Source organism: Onychostoma macrolepis, chromosome 03, assembly GCF_012432095.1.
Source record: "Onychostoma macrolepis isolate SWU-2019 chromosome 03, ASM1243209v1, whole genome shotgun sequence".
NCBI lineage: Eukaryota > Metazoa > Chordata > Actinopteri > Cypriniformes > Cyprinidae > Onychostoma > Onychostoma macrolepis.
In genome coordinates, this window is record NC_081157.1 from 32,270,175 (window position 1) to 32,286,471 (window position 16,297).

The 16,297-nt window shown below is 38.1% G+C and overlaps 1 protein-coding gene across 2 annotated transcripts in view; it reads right to left on the reverse strand.

The window, feature by feature from the left end:
• plekhh3 (pleckstrin homology, MyTH4 and FERM domain containing H3) overlaps window positions 1-16,297 on the reverse strand; it is a 40,935-nt gene that overhangs the window by 16,911 nt on the left and 7,727 nt on the right. For both annotated transcript variants that reach the window (XM_058770031.1, XM_058770032.1), the window contains exon 2: window positions 12,901-12,956. In XM_058770031.1, coding sequence (XP_058626014.1) covers window positions 12,901-12,956 — 56 coding nt within the window. The remainder of the gene's footprint in view (window positions 1-12,900; window positions 12,957-16,297) is intronic.

Here is a 16,297-nt window from a genome sequence, read left to right on the forward strand (position 1 = left end):
CCTTGAAGTAGACAGTGATGGATGGATAATCACTGGCACTCAGTCTAAAACACACACACACTTTGGGCCGCAAAGGAGGAACTGAATGTGACAGTGTCGGTTAATCAAACGAGACATTCCTGAATATCCTGTTATCTGAAGTCAGAAGTTCATTTGCCACTAATTATCTGGACTTGCTTATTTCTCACCCAAATTAGCCATTTGTAAGTCAATCAAATGGAGAGTCCTGAAAGCCCATTTCCTCATGCTGATGCTCTGGAAAAACATCATGGTATGTTACCAGAGATTATATGATCATTTACTGGCCCAGTGTCGCTAATGGAAGAGCCCGATCACACACACAGTATGTGTACTTATATTAATATTTTGGACAATATCAATATGCTTATTTTCATGATATGTCCGGTAACAAAATGCTGAACAAGCTAAATCAAGCAAACTGAAATCAACTGTTTTAAATGCTACAAGTCAATTTAGGCATCACAACATTTTAATGTAGAATATGAAAAATTGCTATTCATTTTGAGATTTGCTCAAGATTTAACTGTGGTATTAACAGTTATCATTAAATTTACATTTAGTCATTTTGCAGACGCTTTTATCCAAAGTGACTTACAATTGGGGAATACATAAAGCGATTCATCTTGAAGAGGCAATCCGACAAACGAAGTGCTTGTAACACCAAGTCTCAGGCATTGTTTAAATAAGTACAAGCTAGCAAGGGAAGGAATAAATAAAGAGAAATCTTTTTATTTTTTTTTTATTTAAGTGTAGGGTGAAGTCAAGTAGTGTCGAAAGAGATGAGTTTTCAGCTGTTGCTTGAAGATTGACAGGGATCCAGCACTCCGAATTGAGGTGGGAAGATCATTCCACCAGCCAGGAATGGTGAACGAGAATGTTCTAGAGAGTGATTTTGAGCCTCTTTGTGATGGTACCACGAGGCGTCGCTCACTAGCAGATCTCAGACTTCTGGAGGGGATGTAGATTCTTAATAGTGAGTGCAGGTAGGCGGGTGCTGGGCCTGTGGTTGTTCTATAAGCAAGCATCAGTGTCTTGAACTTGATGCGAGCTGCGATTGGTAGCCAATGCAGTGAGATAAAGAGAGGTGTAACATGGGCTCTTTTGGGTTCGTTGAAGACCAGTCGTGCCGCCGCATTCTGAATCATTTGTAGAGGTTTGACTGTGTTTGATGGAAGTCCAGCCAGAAGAGCATTTCAGTAGTCCAGCCTAGAAATGACAAGGGCCTGGACAAGAAGTTGTGCAGCATGCTCCGTCAGAAAGGGCCTGATCTTTCTGATGTTGTGTAGTGCAAACCTGCAAGATCGAGCAGTCTTTGCAATGTGGTCTTTGAAGGTCAGCTGGTCATCTAAGATTACACCAAGATTTCTGACCGAAGTTGATGGGGTAATTGCTGATGAACCTAACTGGATCGTGAAGTCATGCTGTAGAGTTGGAGCGGCGGGAAAGACAAGAAGCTCAGTCTTTGCCAGGTTGAGCTGAAGGTGATGTTCTTTCATCCATGTCGAGATGTCCGCCAGGCAACCTGAGATCCTTGCAGCTACCGTTGGATCATCTGGTTGAAAAGAGAGATAGAGCTGTGTGTCATCAGCATAGCAGTGGTAGGAGAATCCATGTGCCTGTATGATGGGACCCAGTGATGTAGTGTATGTGGAGAAGAGGAGGGGTCCAAGAACCGATCCCTGAGGAACCCCAGTGACCAGTGGATGTGCTTAGGATACCTCCCCTCCCCAGGCCACCCTGAAAGACCTACCAGTGAGATAGGATTCAAACCAGCAAAGTGGAATTCCAGCGATGCCCAGTGATGAGAGGGTGGAGAGGAGTATCTGATGATTGACAGTGTCAAACGCGGCAGATAGATCCAGCAGAAAGAGGACTGATGATTTGGAATGGGCTTTTGCAATTCGCAGGGCTTCAGTGACCGAGAGAAGCGCAGTCTCAGTTGATTGGCCACTCCTGAAACCTGACTGTTTAGAGTCCAGTTTGTTGTTCTGTGAAAGAAACAATAAGACCTGGTTGAAGACAACACGTTCAAGTGTTTTCGCTATGAATGGAAGGAGAGAGACAGGTCTATAGTTTTCTATAAGAGAAGTGTTTAATGTAGGTTTTTTGAGCAGTGGGGTTACCCGAGCCTGCTTGAACGCAGTGGGGAAGATGCCTGTGAGGAGGGATGTGTTGATGATGTGTGTGAGTGCCGGTAAGAGTGTGGGAGAGATTGCTTGCAGAAGGTGCGAGGGGATTGGGTCAAGAGGACATTGGATACTTCAGACTCCGTCAGGGGACAGAAGGAGAAGATGGGAGTTTTAGCAGTGGATGTGGTTGGTTGGGGGTCCTGTGTGCGTGGAGGTGAGAACTGATCACTGATCGATCTAGTTTTGTCTGTGAAAAAAGTTGCAAAGTCATCAGCTGTAATAGAAGTGGTGGGAGGTGGTGGAGTTAAATGACGACAAAGGTGATTTCAATTTAAGAATACATATGAATATGTACAATTAAATATCTGTTGTACATTCTGGCTTTAGTCTTTCTGATGCTGTACTTTGAAGCCTGCCAATCTGGTCTAAGAGTATGTTGCCTCTTCACTGACCTCAGATACGATAGCGGTGTCTGAATATTTTTGTGTTCTTTGAATATCTTGAACCCTATCAGTGTTCTGTACATTTATTTACAGGTCTGTTTACAAGTGTATGTGTGTAATGGAGATGCAGTGGTAGATCCCTGCGGATTTGTATCACTCTCTAATTTAAGTTGAAGCTCAGACGGAGTCAAGAGTTTACAGACATCCATCAGAAAGAGAGAGAGAGAAAATGAGAAAGAGAGGCAGGCAGCACAAAAAGAGGAAGCCTCTGATCGCAGGAGCTGTGAGGGCTGGAATCAGCCAGTCAGAACCTGCCAGAACCGGTTCATGGATCAGAGCAGAATCAAGATCAACAATCCGGTTTTAACAAAAAACCTTCTCTGTCCCGCAGGCATGAGAATAACCCTCATCCTAATCTAGACAGCATTAACACACATATACACACACACACACACACACACACACAGATAAAATGAGCTGAGGTCTCTACTAGAGGCCACTGGAATGAGACCAGCGTGCAGATACGGACAAACATGCTCTGCTATATAGAGACTTTAGAGGGCAGTAAGATATCTTATGGATGGATATGCGGTATAAAAGTGGAGATGAGCTTTATGACTCATGTCTCGGGGGCTAGAACTGTTTTACTATCTGTCTAGACTAATCAGTAAAACTAAAAATGTTTTTTATGAATATGGAGTTAAGAGAGGTCTGTAATGGTGACCTAAAAGGACAGATATTTTGGTACTAAACAGAAAAACCGGAGCAGCAGGCGATGACTGATCCAGGTCGGCGCACGCCTCGTTTCACTTAAAGGCTATAGAGAGATGTGAAACACTGACTCATCGGATTATCTCCTACCACTGTTCAGGACATGACAGTACAAGAGCCTGTAATACTCAACACAGAGTGTGCACTACAAAGGAGGAACTCACAATCCAAGGCCTGTTTCCAAAAGCAAGCACATGCATTGGCACTGTGGCATAACTGCAAAAGTAGACTTACAATATGCACTGGCAATGTTTATGCTACATAAGAGCTGTGGCTTCATGTAGAAAATAAAGTGATTTCTGGGTTGTAGCGGAGAATTTATTTATAGTGAAGATAGATAGATATATGGATAGGTAGATAGCTAGATAGATCTTGTACTTTTAGTATACTAAACTGGTATACTTAAAGGGTAGGTCCAATGCTGTTTCATGCATATTGAGTTATTCACACTGTTAAAGAGCTGGATTCTCATGCTAAACATGGCCAAAGTTTAAAAAAAACGATTTGGACGTATAACAGAGAATGTCTGTGCCAAATACACACTTCCGGGTTTCTTACCAGTTTCGGAAAGTTTTTTCGATCATGGCTCTTCATGACATAATGAAGGGTGGAACTACTTGTATGGGCATTTCTCCTGGAAGAACGCGCCCGTGCACACATCGACCAGCGTGAGCGCAAAAGCGTCCATCTCTGCACGGGACATGCTCGGGAAGAATGTCTCTAAAGAGTGTGTTTTTGGTTGTAAGGGAAAGATAACCTTGTTCAGCTTCCCGAAGAAACCAGCATTACGTAAACAGTGGATGCAGTTTATTTACCGGGGCAGCAACAGAGTTTTGCAAGTATGTTTTTTTGATGAACTTTTTAAAAACAAGGCCCAGTTTGACGCTGGATTTGCACATCGTTTGATACTGAAAGATGGAGCCGTCCCAGCTATAAAAGATCCTGGTCATGATTCAGAACTGCAGATGGAAAGTGAAACGGCATCAAATGTCTGTGTTTTGTTGGCGATCAAGTGCTCGTCACTCTTCAGCTCCGCCCACGGCGTGCCAACAGGAGCTCGGCTGTTTTCGGAAAGAATCGTAAAGCCGTATCTTTCTTTTATAAATATGATAAAACTAAAGACATTTTGGAGATATGAAGGATGCAGTGCTACTCTGTACTCAAGATTAACATGAGATTGGGTGAAACTGTGTGTGTTATGCACCTTTTAAAGTCTGTTAAATTGGAACAACTAATTTTGTGCTTAATGCACTTAAATTGTGCAGAATTAATCCAACTGAAAATATACTTAAGTATATTTGATTGTGCTAAAGTGGAACTATTGCAAGTATACTTCAGGTGCATTTTAAAGGGATACTCCACCCCAAAATGAAAATTTTGTCATTAATCACTTACCCCCATGTCGTTCCAAACCCATAAAAGCTTCGTTCGTCTTTCGATCACAATTTAAGATATTTTAGATGAAATCTGGGAGGCTTGTGACTGTCCCATTGACTGCCAAGTAAATTACACTGTCAAGGTCCAGAAAAGTATGAAAGACATCGTCAGAATAGTCCATCTGCCATCAGTGGTTCAACCGTAACATTATGAAGCGATGTGACTACTTTTTGTACGGAAATAAAACAAAAATAACGATTTTATTCAACAATTTGTCACTGTAATGTCACCATAGCGCAATTTTGGAGAGTATCCACTGCACGCAAAATGCGTACGCTCTTCTGTGTCATCCGCGACACAAGGATACGTTTTCTACGTGGATTTACATTTTGATTTGAACGCAAACAGCGCATCCCTACGGAAGAGCGTACGCATTTTGCGTGCAGCAATACTCTCCAAAATGGAGCTACGGTGACCTTACGGTGCCGAATTGTTGAATAAAGTCGTTATTTTTATTTTATTTTTGTACAAAAAGTATTCTCATCGTTTCATAACGTGGCAGTCAATGGGACAGTCACAAACCTCCCGGTTTTCATCCAAAATATCTTAAATTGCGTTCCGAAGACAAACTAAGCTTTTACGGGTTTGGAACGACATAGGGGTAAGTGATTAATGACCAAATTTTCATTTTGGGGTGGAGTAACCCTTTAAATATCTTAAATATCTTTCATTTAAAGACTGATATTATACAGAGATACACTCACCCCCATGCCATCCAAGATGTTCATGTCTTTTTTTTCTTCAGTAACAAAGAAAGTTTTTTGAGAAAAACATTCCAGGAATTTTTTCCATATAGAGGATTTCAATGGCAGCCAATGGGTTGAACATCCAAATTGCAGTTTTAATGCAAGTGAACTAATCATTTAATATTACGAAATGTGCATTGTGCACAAGTTATACTCCAAATAAAGTTGAATTATAATTTTATATCAGTAAGTCTTGAGTGATATGTCAGTAAATATGTTAATAGAATTGAACTATTCTTGATACATAAATGTATTTTAAATATATTACTTTTTAGAACCATAGATAAAGCAATGAATAGATTAATAGACAGAATGATAGATGGAAAAAAAAAAAAAAACGATAGACAGATAACTTAAGATAAGAAACATACCATATCCAACTTAAGACGCCTACACAGTAAAGAATGGCTCTTGATAACAATGGTTTGTAATGGGGCTAAAGAACCTTTGTTAAAAGTGCAGGCATGAACGCAAAACCTTGTTATCTACCCTTTTCTCTGGGAAAATATAGTTAGTGGCTAAAGAAAGCATTAAGAAAGGCAGGAAGTGAGGGTTACGGTAGCTGGCCTTTGGCTGTCTAAACAGTGGTGCCCTTCTGAGTGAATGAGCCACTCTAGATCAATATAAGCACCTTGGACCCCAGAAGTCAGATAACATGTAACACAATTATGTAGTCGATTACCTAACAATACAAGCTCCCGATCAACACGAAGCAGGTCACGTCTCATTCAAAAGTATACGTGTACACATGCGCAAGTGAACACACACATGTCAGTGCAGTTATTGTGTGTCTGAACTTGAAATGCCACACCTACACGCGAAGGCACTGATAAAGCACAGGGTTTGGCGTGGTGTGACTGTTTGATCCATTATATAGGATAAGAGTGGCGCACAGTGACATCAGCATGGCAGTACGCCAAACCTTTGCGCCCTGACTCGGCCATTCCTGTCAGCTGTATGAGGGTGAAGAAACTAATACTTGCTCTATAGAAAAAGGCATGCAATGAACGAGCCGCTGCCATTCTGACTGAAAAGTCAGTGGTTTAAATGATGATGCGATCGTTTTTTAAACTATTAATGTGTATCATGATGCCGTTATCATTAATGTTTACAGAGTGTGTGGATATGTTTGCCCAAATTAATATTTTATTGCTCAGACACTAATCTGTGATTGCTTAAGAGACTTTGTGGAATTTTAATTTGCGTTTCATATAAGTATCAACTTTGTCCCAGATGTTACTCCTACAATTAATTTGGAGACATAATGTAATTGTAGAACTATAAAATTTATGTGAACAGCACAGCTCAAATACTGTATGGGATGAATTTAAATCCAAAGTGATATTCATATATTCAATTTTCCAGGATGTGAATAAAATTTGCAAAATGCTAGAAAAAAAGGATATGCTCACTTGAGGCGGATACATTTTTTATTTTGTAAGAAGACATGCATAAACTACAATAGAAACACACCAAATTAATTCCTAGGTAAAGTCATAAGACTTTTGTCTCAACAAGCCAAGTAACTAAACAATTTGCATCTTAATTTTTCCTATCAAAATGATTGGCTCATTCGCTGTTGCTCTCTAAAGTATTTACTGTCAGTCGCTTATTGTGCTCTAAAACATAATTAATTCATCACATTTAATAAAAGAGCCACAGTGGCTTCCCCAGTGTATACCACTTCCATTTCTATTTTGTGCCAATTTCCCTCCATTTCTACAATGTTCAAATTTCCTAAGAAATGTTTAACACAATTTTCGCAATAACTTGGATGAAAACATATCTATTGCTAAGATCTATTATTTAAAAAAAATCTCCATTTGCTTTCTATTTAAACTTGTCATGTAAGAGAATAAACTGGGACATTTAGAAGTCTCATTTGTCATTTTCTTTCCAATGTGAGACTGAAGATTGAAATTTATAGACAGATTTGTGTTGTGTGATTGTGTGAGTGAATATGTGTTAGATGTGGAGGCGTGTTTGAAGTTTATGCCTGGAAACCGTAAAGTAGAGGTTTATTCAATAGTCACAGCTGGAATGCAGGTTTGGACTGGTGTAGTGGATCTGTAAAGAGGTGAGGGTTGTGAGATAAGTGTGTGTGTGTGTGTGTCTACAAGGTTTCCACAGCTGTCCAATCAAACCCATCCCAATGCTACCCACTGCTGCCCACTCTTTTCCCAGAGTCCACAGCAGTGGCCCCCAAGAGGGGCCCACAAGTCGACTTCCTGTAAGAGGGAGAGCAGAGCAGGAAGCAATTTGTCACACAGGATTAAACGACAGGAATAATAAAAGGAGGAGAGGAAAATGAGTGTGCCTTTCTCCAAATCTAGACATGGAAGCCTTGAGGGAGAAACAGCAAGAGAGAAATACAAATAAATGGAAATATAAGATAAAGTAGCCTAGACAAAATATTAAACCAAACTGTCAGTCAAGTGGGATGTTGACTTTACTGAAACATGGATAGAGACATGGACATCAATTCAACTCATACCAAGATGGTTAAAGAAATTGAGAGAAAGGAAGAAAGTACAGGAAGGACGATTTGGAAGCGCTGCAGAGAATGTAGCTGTTGTTTGGTGAGAGATGTAAAATGAAACACCCTGAGAACTAATTTGATGAGGGGAAGAAAGGAAAATAAGCAAATCGAGCTTGTTTACGGAAATGAAAGCAAATTCACCCTGAGAAACCTATGCAGTCCAGCTGCAAAACCTTCTCTCTCCTGACATTACAAGTACAAAACTGTGCCTGGACATTGAGAGTCTCAAACTAAAATGACCTGGAAACCAGTTGAGTAAATGAAGTCGTTTTATAAGCAAAATTAAAATATGCAAAGTTAATTGATGAATATTTGGGGTCAGTAAGATACGTTTAAAATAACAATTAATGGTTGTGTTCAAGGATGCAATAAATTGATCAAAAGTGACAGTAAAGAAATTTACGTTAGAAAAGATTTCCATTTCTAATTAATGCTGGTTTCTTTCTATTAATCAAAGAATCCTGAAAAAAATTTCACAGTTTCAGCAAAAGTATTAAGCAACACAACCCATTTCAACCCTGATAATATTAAGAAATGTTTCTTGAGCAGCCAATCAGCATACATTTGCCATCACAGGAATAAAATGCATTTTAAAATATATTAAAATAGAAAATAATTTTAAATTGTAACAATATTTCACAATATTACTGATTTTAATGTATCTCTGAACAAAGCATGAGGCTTCTTTCAAAAAGTTCAACAAAATCTTACAACAAACTTCTAAACGATACTGTATAAAGACTAAAAATACATACATACAAACATATTTCAGTTAGATGTGGTGTAGTTGTGCAGCATGTGAAAAAATGGAATAATATTAAAAGCCGAAGAAGACTGATTTGCAGATTTAAGGATAAAGGTGTGAGGTGGCCGTATGAAACCATTTTGTGATTGGAGACGTGAATTCAAATGTTTTGTATGTTTTCAGTGGAATAGCGTCATGGAACTGGAAACTCTGGTTGGTAATACTGCCAGGCAGAATGGTTAATATGAAGGCAAAGTAGCAATGTGTGTGTAACCCTCCCTCTCTGACGCTCTCGGTGGCATAAGCTCACTAACCCAAACCAGCTGTGTGGCCCACACTGACAGGAAACTGATAAAAAGAAACGGAGGGATGGAGGAAAGGTAAAAAGAAGGGAAACATGTTTTATGTGTTTCTCCATAAATGTCCGCTGAATCAAGGAGATTCTTTTACTTTTACTGCCAATTCCATGTGACTTACAGTAACAGACATCAATAGCCTGATTAATCAATGGTTAACACAATCATGATAAAAGCTAATATGACCCAGTTATCCATTATACACTCCCACACACACTTTCTAGATTTAAATAAATCATTGGTTTGTTACAGGAAGACAATATGAGTTTTTAGGCAACTAGCCTGTGAGGAAAAAGGCTAACTGCCAACTCCCCCAATGTCATAGCATTATTAAGACATGACAAACAAAAAAGTAGTAGGCGATCTTCATTCTTTGTTACACTGTGAGTGCATACTTCTCTCTGTAGTACACTTAACATTATTCTCTATAGTTCACTTGTGGTATGTTGAACTGTAGTCAATTGATGATTGATTTTAATCCAATTAAAATGCAGTGCTGCTTATTTATTAACTATATAAGCAATGTCCTTGCTGGAAGGCCTGCACACACTTGACCACATGTGTATATATTAGGGCTGTCGATCGATTAAATTTATTTTATTTTATTTATTTATTTTAATCGCGATTAATCACATGATTGTAATGAGTTAACTCATGATTAATCACAACTTAATCACACATTTTTATTTGTTCTAAATGTACTTTAAATTTATATTTTTCAAGTTTTTAATACTCTAATCAACATGGGCATGGACAAATATGGATGCTTTATGCAAATGTATGTTTATTATTATTGAAACCATAGTCAACATAGAGCATGAAGAGTAGACATGTTTCAGAGGTCATAGATGTTTTTCAAAGAACTTGTTCATGTCTATTAGACACATGAAAAAAGAAATTACAGGTTCCCATTACTCCTCTTTATTTGCACTGAGCAATTTACTTACACATACACATACACACACATCTGTTTACATTTTTGCACAACAGGGCAGCTCACTTCTTCTGAACATGCATCTCCATTTCTCCAACTACAGGCGAGGCCACGGGTCAAACAGAAAATGCCCGTAGCGTTAATCGCACATTAATACAATTAGTGCTGTTAAATTTTTTTTGCGTTATTTGCATTAACGCATTATTAATGCGTTAACTTTGACAGCACTAGTATATATGTATGCACACTAGGGCTGTGCGATATTGAAAAAAAATTATATCTCTATGTTTTTGGGGATTTTTTCGATAACGATAATTAGACGATATTTTGCCGAGTGTGTTATTGTGCTGATATCGGGACTACCGTGGACAACTGCAGTTTTTGATATTCTTCATATTCTGCGTGGTCAGTTCACATCAGTGATAGAAATTAATCTTTTCATATAAGTTTAAATAGATTTTTACCTTTTATGGGCAATTTTACCTTTAATAAAGCCATTTTTTCTAAAAGTGTGCATTTTTTGAGTCAAAATGTTACATTTAATCAGTCAATTAGAATAATAAGACATTTAGTCTGTTACCAAAACAAATGAAACCAGTATCAACAAAATTAATCTTTGCAGAAGTTGCATCTGAAGTGGCATTTAGATGTATTTACACACTGTTTAATGCAGCTCAGAGGGACATGGAGTGCTTTAACCTGCAGTTACAAATGCATAATGTTTTGATATTTTAAACATAAAACATTGAATACTGATATTTTGAAATTATTTTAAGAATGAAAAGATACTTTAAATGTGAAATTAAAATCACCAGTAGGTGGCAGCAAGTCACTGTTAACAAGTGAGTCATTGCGATTGAACCGAATCATTTAAACGGTTGATTCATTCAGGAACTAAACATCGTCATGTTGCTCAGAGACGTGTTTGGAATTATTTTTGTTGGCGAAATGGAGCAAAAACAGGAGGCTTAATATTAACATTGTTTTTTGAACTGTTGTATAAAAATCAATATCACATTTGTAATCATGCCTATTTTTGAATAAAAAACAGCACTCTTCGTGTGATTTTAACTATATGAAATGATATACACACACACATTATATATATATACACACACACACACACACACACACACACACACTTTATGCCCCCGTATCTTGAATTTTGTGATCATTAATGCATTTTAATAGACTCAATCATGCAGTGAAAAAACACACTCTAAATGCACACGTGCACTGTTTAACCCACTAGACTTCATCAAGTAATGTATGTGTGCACTCCGTAGGTGTTTTGTTTGGTTTTTGCAAAATACTCGATAATGTCAAATTGCACATCGTTAAAACAACAATTACAATATTCTCGTAGATGATATATATATATATATATATATATATATATATGCTTATCCACACTATTACATCATAGAGTCGTACATTTCACAAGCTGTTGTTTTGGCAGACAGCCTTCAATATAAGCTCTTTTTAGACTAACGAGAAAGATTTGAGTTCTGAAACTTTTATAGTACAATGACCTCTTACATGTCAAAAGATCAAGGGAATTCTGGTTTCTCAGTTCATGACCCCTTTAAAAAATAGGTTAAAAAATATTTCAGTCAAAAACAACAACAAAAAACAACAGATTTTAACCATGAAAGTCCAAGCGCTCAGCTGTTAAAACGTGAGAAATCACATTAGCACCAAGCTGTGACCTGTCAGGTTGATCCATTAATGGACTGACAGTACAGAACAGCTGGCAACAGGAGAAAGCCAAAAATGAGCAAAATGTTCTTTGGTTTGAGATTTGAAAAAAAAGGCACAAGGAAATAAACCAAGAGTGACGGATACAAAGACAATGCTTTCTTTTGGATATGGTGACTGAGGACAGTATGATGGAGTGAGTCTTTCTGTCCTCTGCTAAAAATAATACAGTTTACTCAAGAATACTGCCAAGACATTCCACATCCAGCCAGCCGAGAGAGACAGAAAGCACTCAGGATGACAGCACGTGTGTGTCTAATCCGTGATGAGACTGAGCGACCTCTACATGCGATAAAAAAGACTGAGTCACTGTCTGGCTGAAGGTTTCCTGCAAATCTCAACCTGCTATAACACACACACACACACACACACAGACTTCCTCTAGATTCAAAATTTCGATAGTACAATAAAATTACGGCTCATTTGCACGGAGTTTTTGATGATTAATGGTAAAACATTTTGTGTGTGTGCTTGATTCTTTGTGCTGTAACACACCCAAAGCTGACATACAGTAGTCAGGCTAGCTCACATACTATTATCTTACAAGTGGCTGCTGTATAACATGGTACGCCAAGTGTGTACATTTCAAACAATGCTTTTAAACTTTTATTCATCAAAGAATCCTGAAAAAGCATATAAACACGGTTTCCACAAGAATATTAAGTAGCACAACTGTTGTTTTTAAAAACTGAAGTATATTATATTTTTAAATATGTTCAAACAGAAAACACTTATTTTAAAAAATAATACTTTATTTAATATTATATATGTAATAATATTTCACAACATTTGCTGCATTTTTGATCAAATATACATAGCCTTGGTGAGCAGAAGAACTAATTCTGTATGCTATTTATATCAAAATAAGTTGGTATTACCATCTGATACAATCCACAGTACTTTTTTGTAAGGATATGTACTGTATGCACTGACAAATCGATCTGTCCAGGTTGTGAGGGAGAAGTAGGACAGAGACACACACACACACATCTTATTAAACATCATTAATTGCTGAACTCACCAGGGTGTGCCGTTGGCTGTGCGAGTGGGCTGAGACAGAGTGACCTCTAGTTGCCCCTGTAAAAGAGAAAGGACAGAACACATGGGCATCTGGCAGGTATTGATCTCTCACTTCCCTTCCAGTAAACTCTGCTAGATATTCTCGAAGGATGTGCAGTACATGAAGAACAATCTGTCTCTTTCACTTCCTTTGTTTCGATATGTTCAACACACATCAAATGGTTTTATTTAGTACTTTAGTTTCGGGTTGCCATGATACCAAAATTTCCGTGGGCGATACAAACTGTAAAAAAAATGTTTCTAGGGTAAACGCCTGTTAATTGGTTAACTGTAAGTTATATTACCATATATGGTGAAAAACCGTAAATGGTTTAGCATCACACTGTATGTAACATTATTGTAAAATTCTGTCAAATGTATGGTTTTTGCAAGTAAAAACTATGAATTACTGTATAATTTAAGTTAGTCTCTTCATTTGTGCCATCAGTAATGCACAGATCAGGTTGTTGTGTTACATTTTCTATATACAGTACATTAGTTAATATTTTTGCATTATATTAGTGTCATATGTGTTTCCCTTAAAGATTAAACGAACAAAAATCCACATTCTGTTAACATTCCAGGTGGAAAAAAATAGGTTGCTCATGAAACAGCTGGTCTTTAATTATGAATCATTATAAATAATTATGACTTGGCATTATACCAAAAATCTAATGCCAGCATATGGGTGAAAACATAACCGTACATTCAACTCCACTGTTGCACAATGTGCTAGCAGTGGCCTCAAAAACTAGCTGTCTGAGATGATTGACAGCATGGCGGGCTACAGTTCGAGGGATGTCCGGATTCTTTAGTGCATTCCTCAGGTCTGGCTTCCCATTCCCCATCTCAAGAGCTCATATTAAAGAGTGGAAGACGGAAGGAGAAAACAGCTCTGGACTGCAGCAGGGGTCCAGGAAAGGTCAACCAGAATGACCTGGAAAGCCTTTGATGTGGCTCAACGTGACTAACCAAAGAAAATGTAGCAATTGGTCATAATAGCAGTCAGCCGACTTTATGGTGTTTCATCGTTCATAATTGTCAACTAATGATGAGTTAAGTCATGTAATTTGTATGGTAATTGTCAAACAACTGTACAAATACCTAAACCATGCTGTGAGCCATAAGGTCATTTACTGGATTCTAAAAGTCTCCCTTGGTTAAAGAAAACCCCGTGGGTTTCTGCAGATGTAAACCAGAATGGTACCAAACTGACCACACTTCCTATTTGCTACATACATACAGAGTCATATTCTGAAACTACCACACGCACAAACACATAATCACCTAGCAGTCTAACTTTGGATTTCTCATTGACCTTTACTGTTCTTAAATTAAGCTAGACAAGCCAAGCTCACGCTTAGGGTTACGTATTTGAACAAACCCTTAGGTATTAAACTAGGCCTCCACTATTTGATATCTTAAACCACATAGCTTATCAGGAAGAAGGGTGCTATTTCATATAAGTGGACTTACAATTTCATATAATTTCAGTAATTTTTACTTGGTATCAATGCAGTAAAAATACACTGCACAGTGCTAAAACAGTCGTAGCAAATCACACAGCAGAACAACCTAGAAACTCACAACATCCTAGCAACCATTTAGCAATGCACTAATGACAACCCAAGCAACTGCACAGGAACGTGCTAAAAACAGCAAGAGCACTCTAAAAACTGCACAGAATCACGCTAAAAACAAGCACATACCATAATATTTAGTTTAATTTTTCTGGATCTTCCGGTGCAACAGCAGACTAATGCATGTCTCTGGTGACGTACATTATGTGGGACTTGACCCTAGACAAAGAGCTTGATTGACAGGTGATCTGACCAATTATAACACTGAATCCGCCATCTTGTCTAACAAACAAGTCAGACAAGAGAGAATAGATTAACTTCGGTGGACATAAACTTGAAAAATTGTGTGTATTATTGTCATCGTTCCACAGTTGAAGTAAAATATGTTCTGATGCCCATACATGTTTATTTCATGCTTTAAATATGAAAAGACGATCGGTTCACATGCTGCTTGAAATGAGGTGCTACAGTGATCTGTCATGACACATTAAAGAGCCACAAAATCGTATTTATTGTTTGAATTTCTTACAAAATGATCAAATTTGAAAGCTGAGACCTTGTTTCATACTAGAAGTAACCTGCTCTGTCTTGACTGTCGGCATGTTGTCAGTTTCCTCTTTCCTCTGAGATGTATTTTTCAATGAGCGAGAACATGAGTGAAGTATGAGAGCGGCATGGCTTGTCAGACATAGCAGTAGCAACTAAGGAGGGCAGTTTTTTTAAAGATTTATTTTTTGGCATTTTCTCCTTTATTAAGATGTGGAAAAGAGATAGGGGGCAGGATCGGGAAAGGTCCAAGAGTCGGGATTCGAACTCGGGATGCCTGTAGTGCAATGGCGCTACATGTCAGCGCACTGTCCACAAGGCTATCAGTGCCGACAGGAGGGCAGTTTTTGTAAAGGGTCAATTAACTGCAAAATTCACATTCAGATCAGCAACCAATTTTTTTTTCATTATTATTTTCTTTTATTTAAATTTTTTTATTATCTGTTTTACTCAAATGCATGTCACAATGCAGAATAAAAGATATGTTGCTACTTCCGTTTCGCTAGAATTTTACCATTTTTCGACACTACATTATGAAAAATGTAACATTATTTAGTTTCTTTGTAAAGCATTTTTGCATTTGAATTTTGCAATTTGGCTAACACTTAGTCACTAGGTGACTTAGAAACAGCACCTCTTCTGTAGTACTTGGCAGTGAATTCAAATACACAAACACTTAGCAGTCCTGGGCACTTGACTGTTGCATGCATAAAATTCGAAATAAGGGCTGTTCTTAGAACTGACAAAGACACAGCACTTTTGTGCTCAATCCGTCTACATGCAATACCAACCCAGTTCTGCCCCACCCAACCCCTCTGGACAAACTCTGTCCTGCAGCGAGCACTCAGACCCTTCACACCCAATGGACAGTAAATCCACACTGTCCTTCCCTGCGAACAGATCTGATGTCAGCTTTAGTTTCCTCTCTGTGCTACCTGACATGCATGTACTTGAGCCTGAATATTACAGTAAAAATTCAGTCACTCATGTCAAACCTGTATGGCTTTTCATTCTCCATTCACTTTCACTGTATAGACAAAAAAAAAAAAAAAGTCAGTCATACAGGACTGGAACGACATGAGGGTGATAAACGATCCCTTAAATGGCATACATGAGGAAGGGACGAAGAGAAACAAACGTCAGACGTGGAGGGAAACATTTCCTGCTTTGAACTGTGTTGCTTCTGTCAACACTATTAAACTAAAACACACACAAAGTGAAGCCTCGAATACC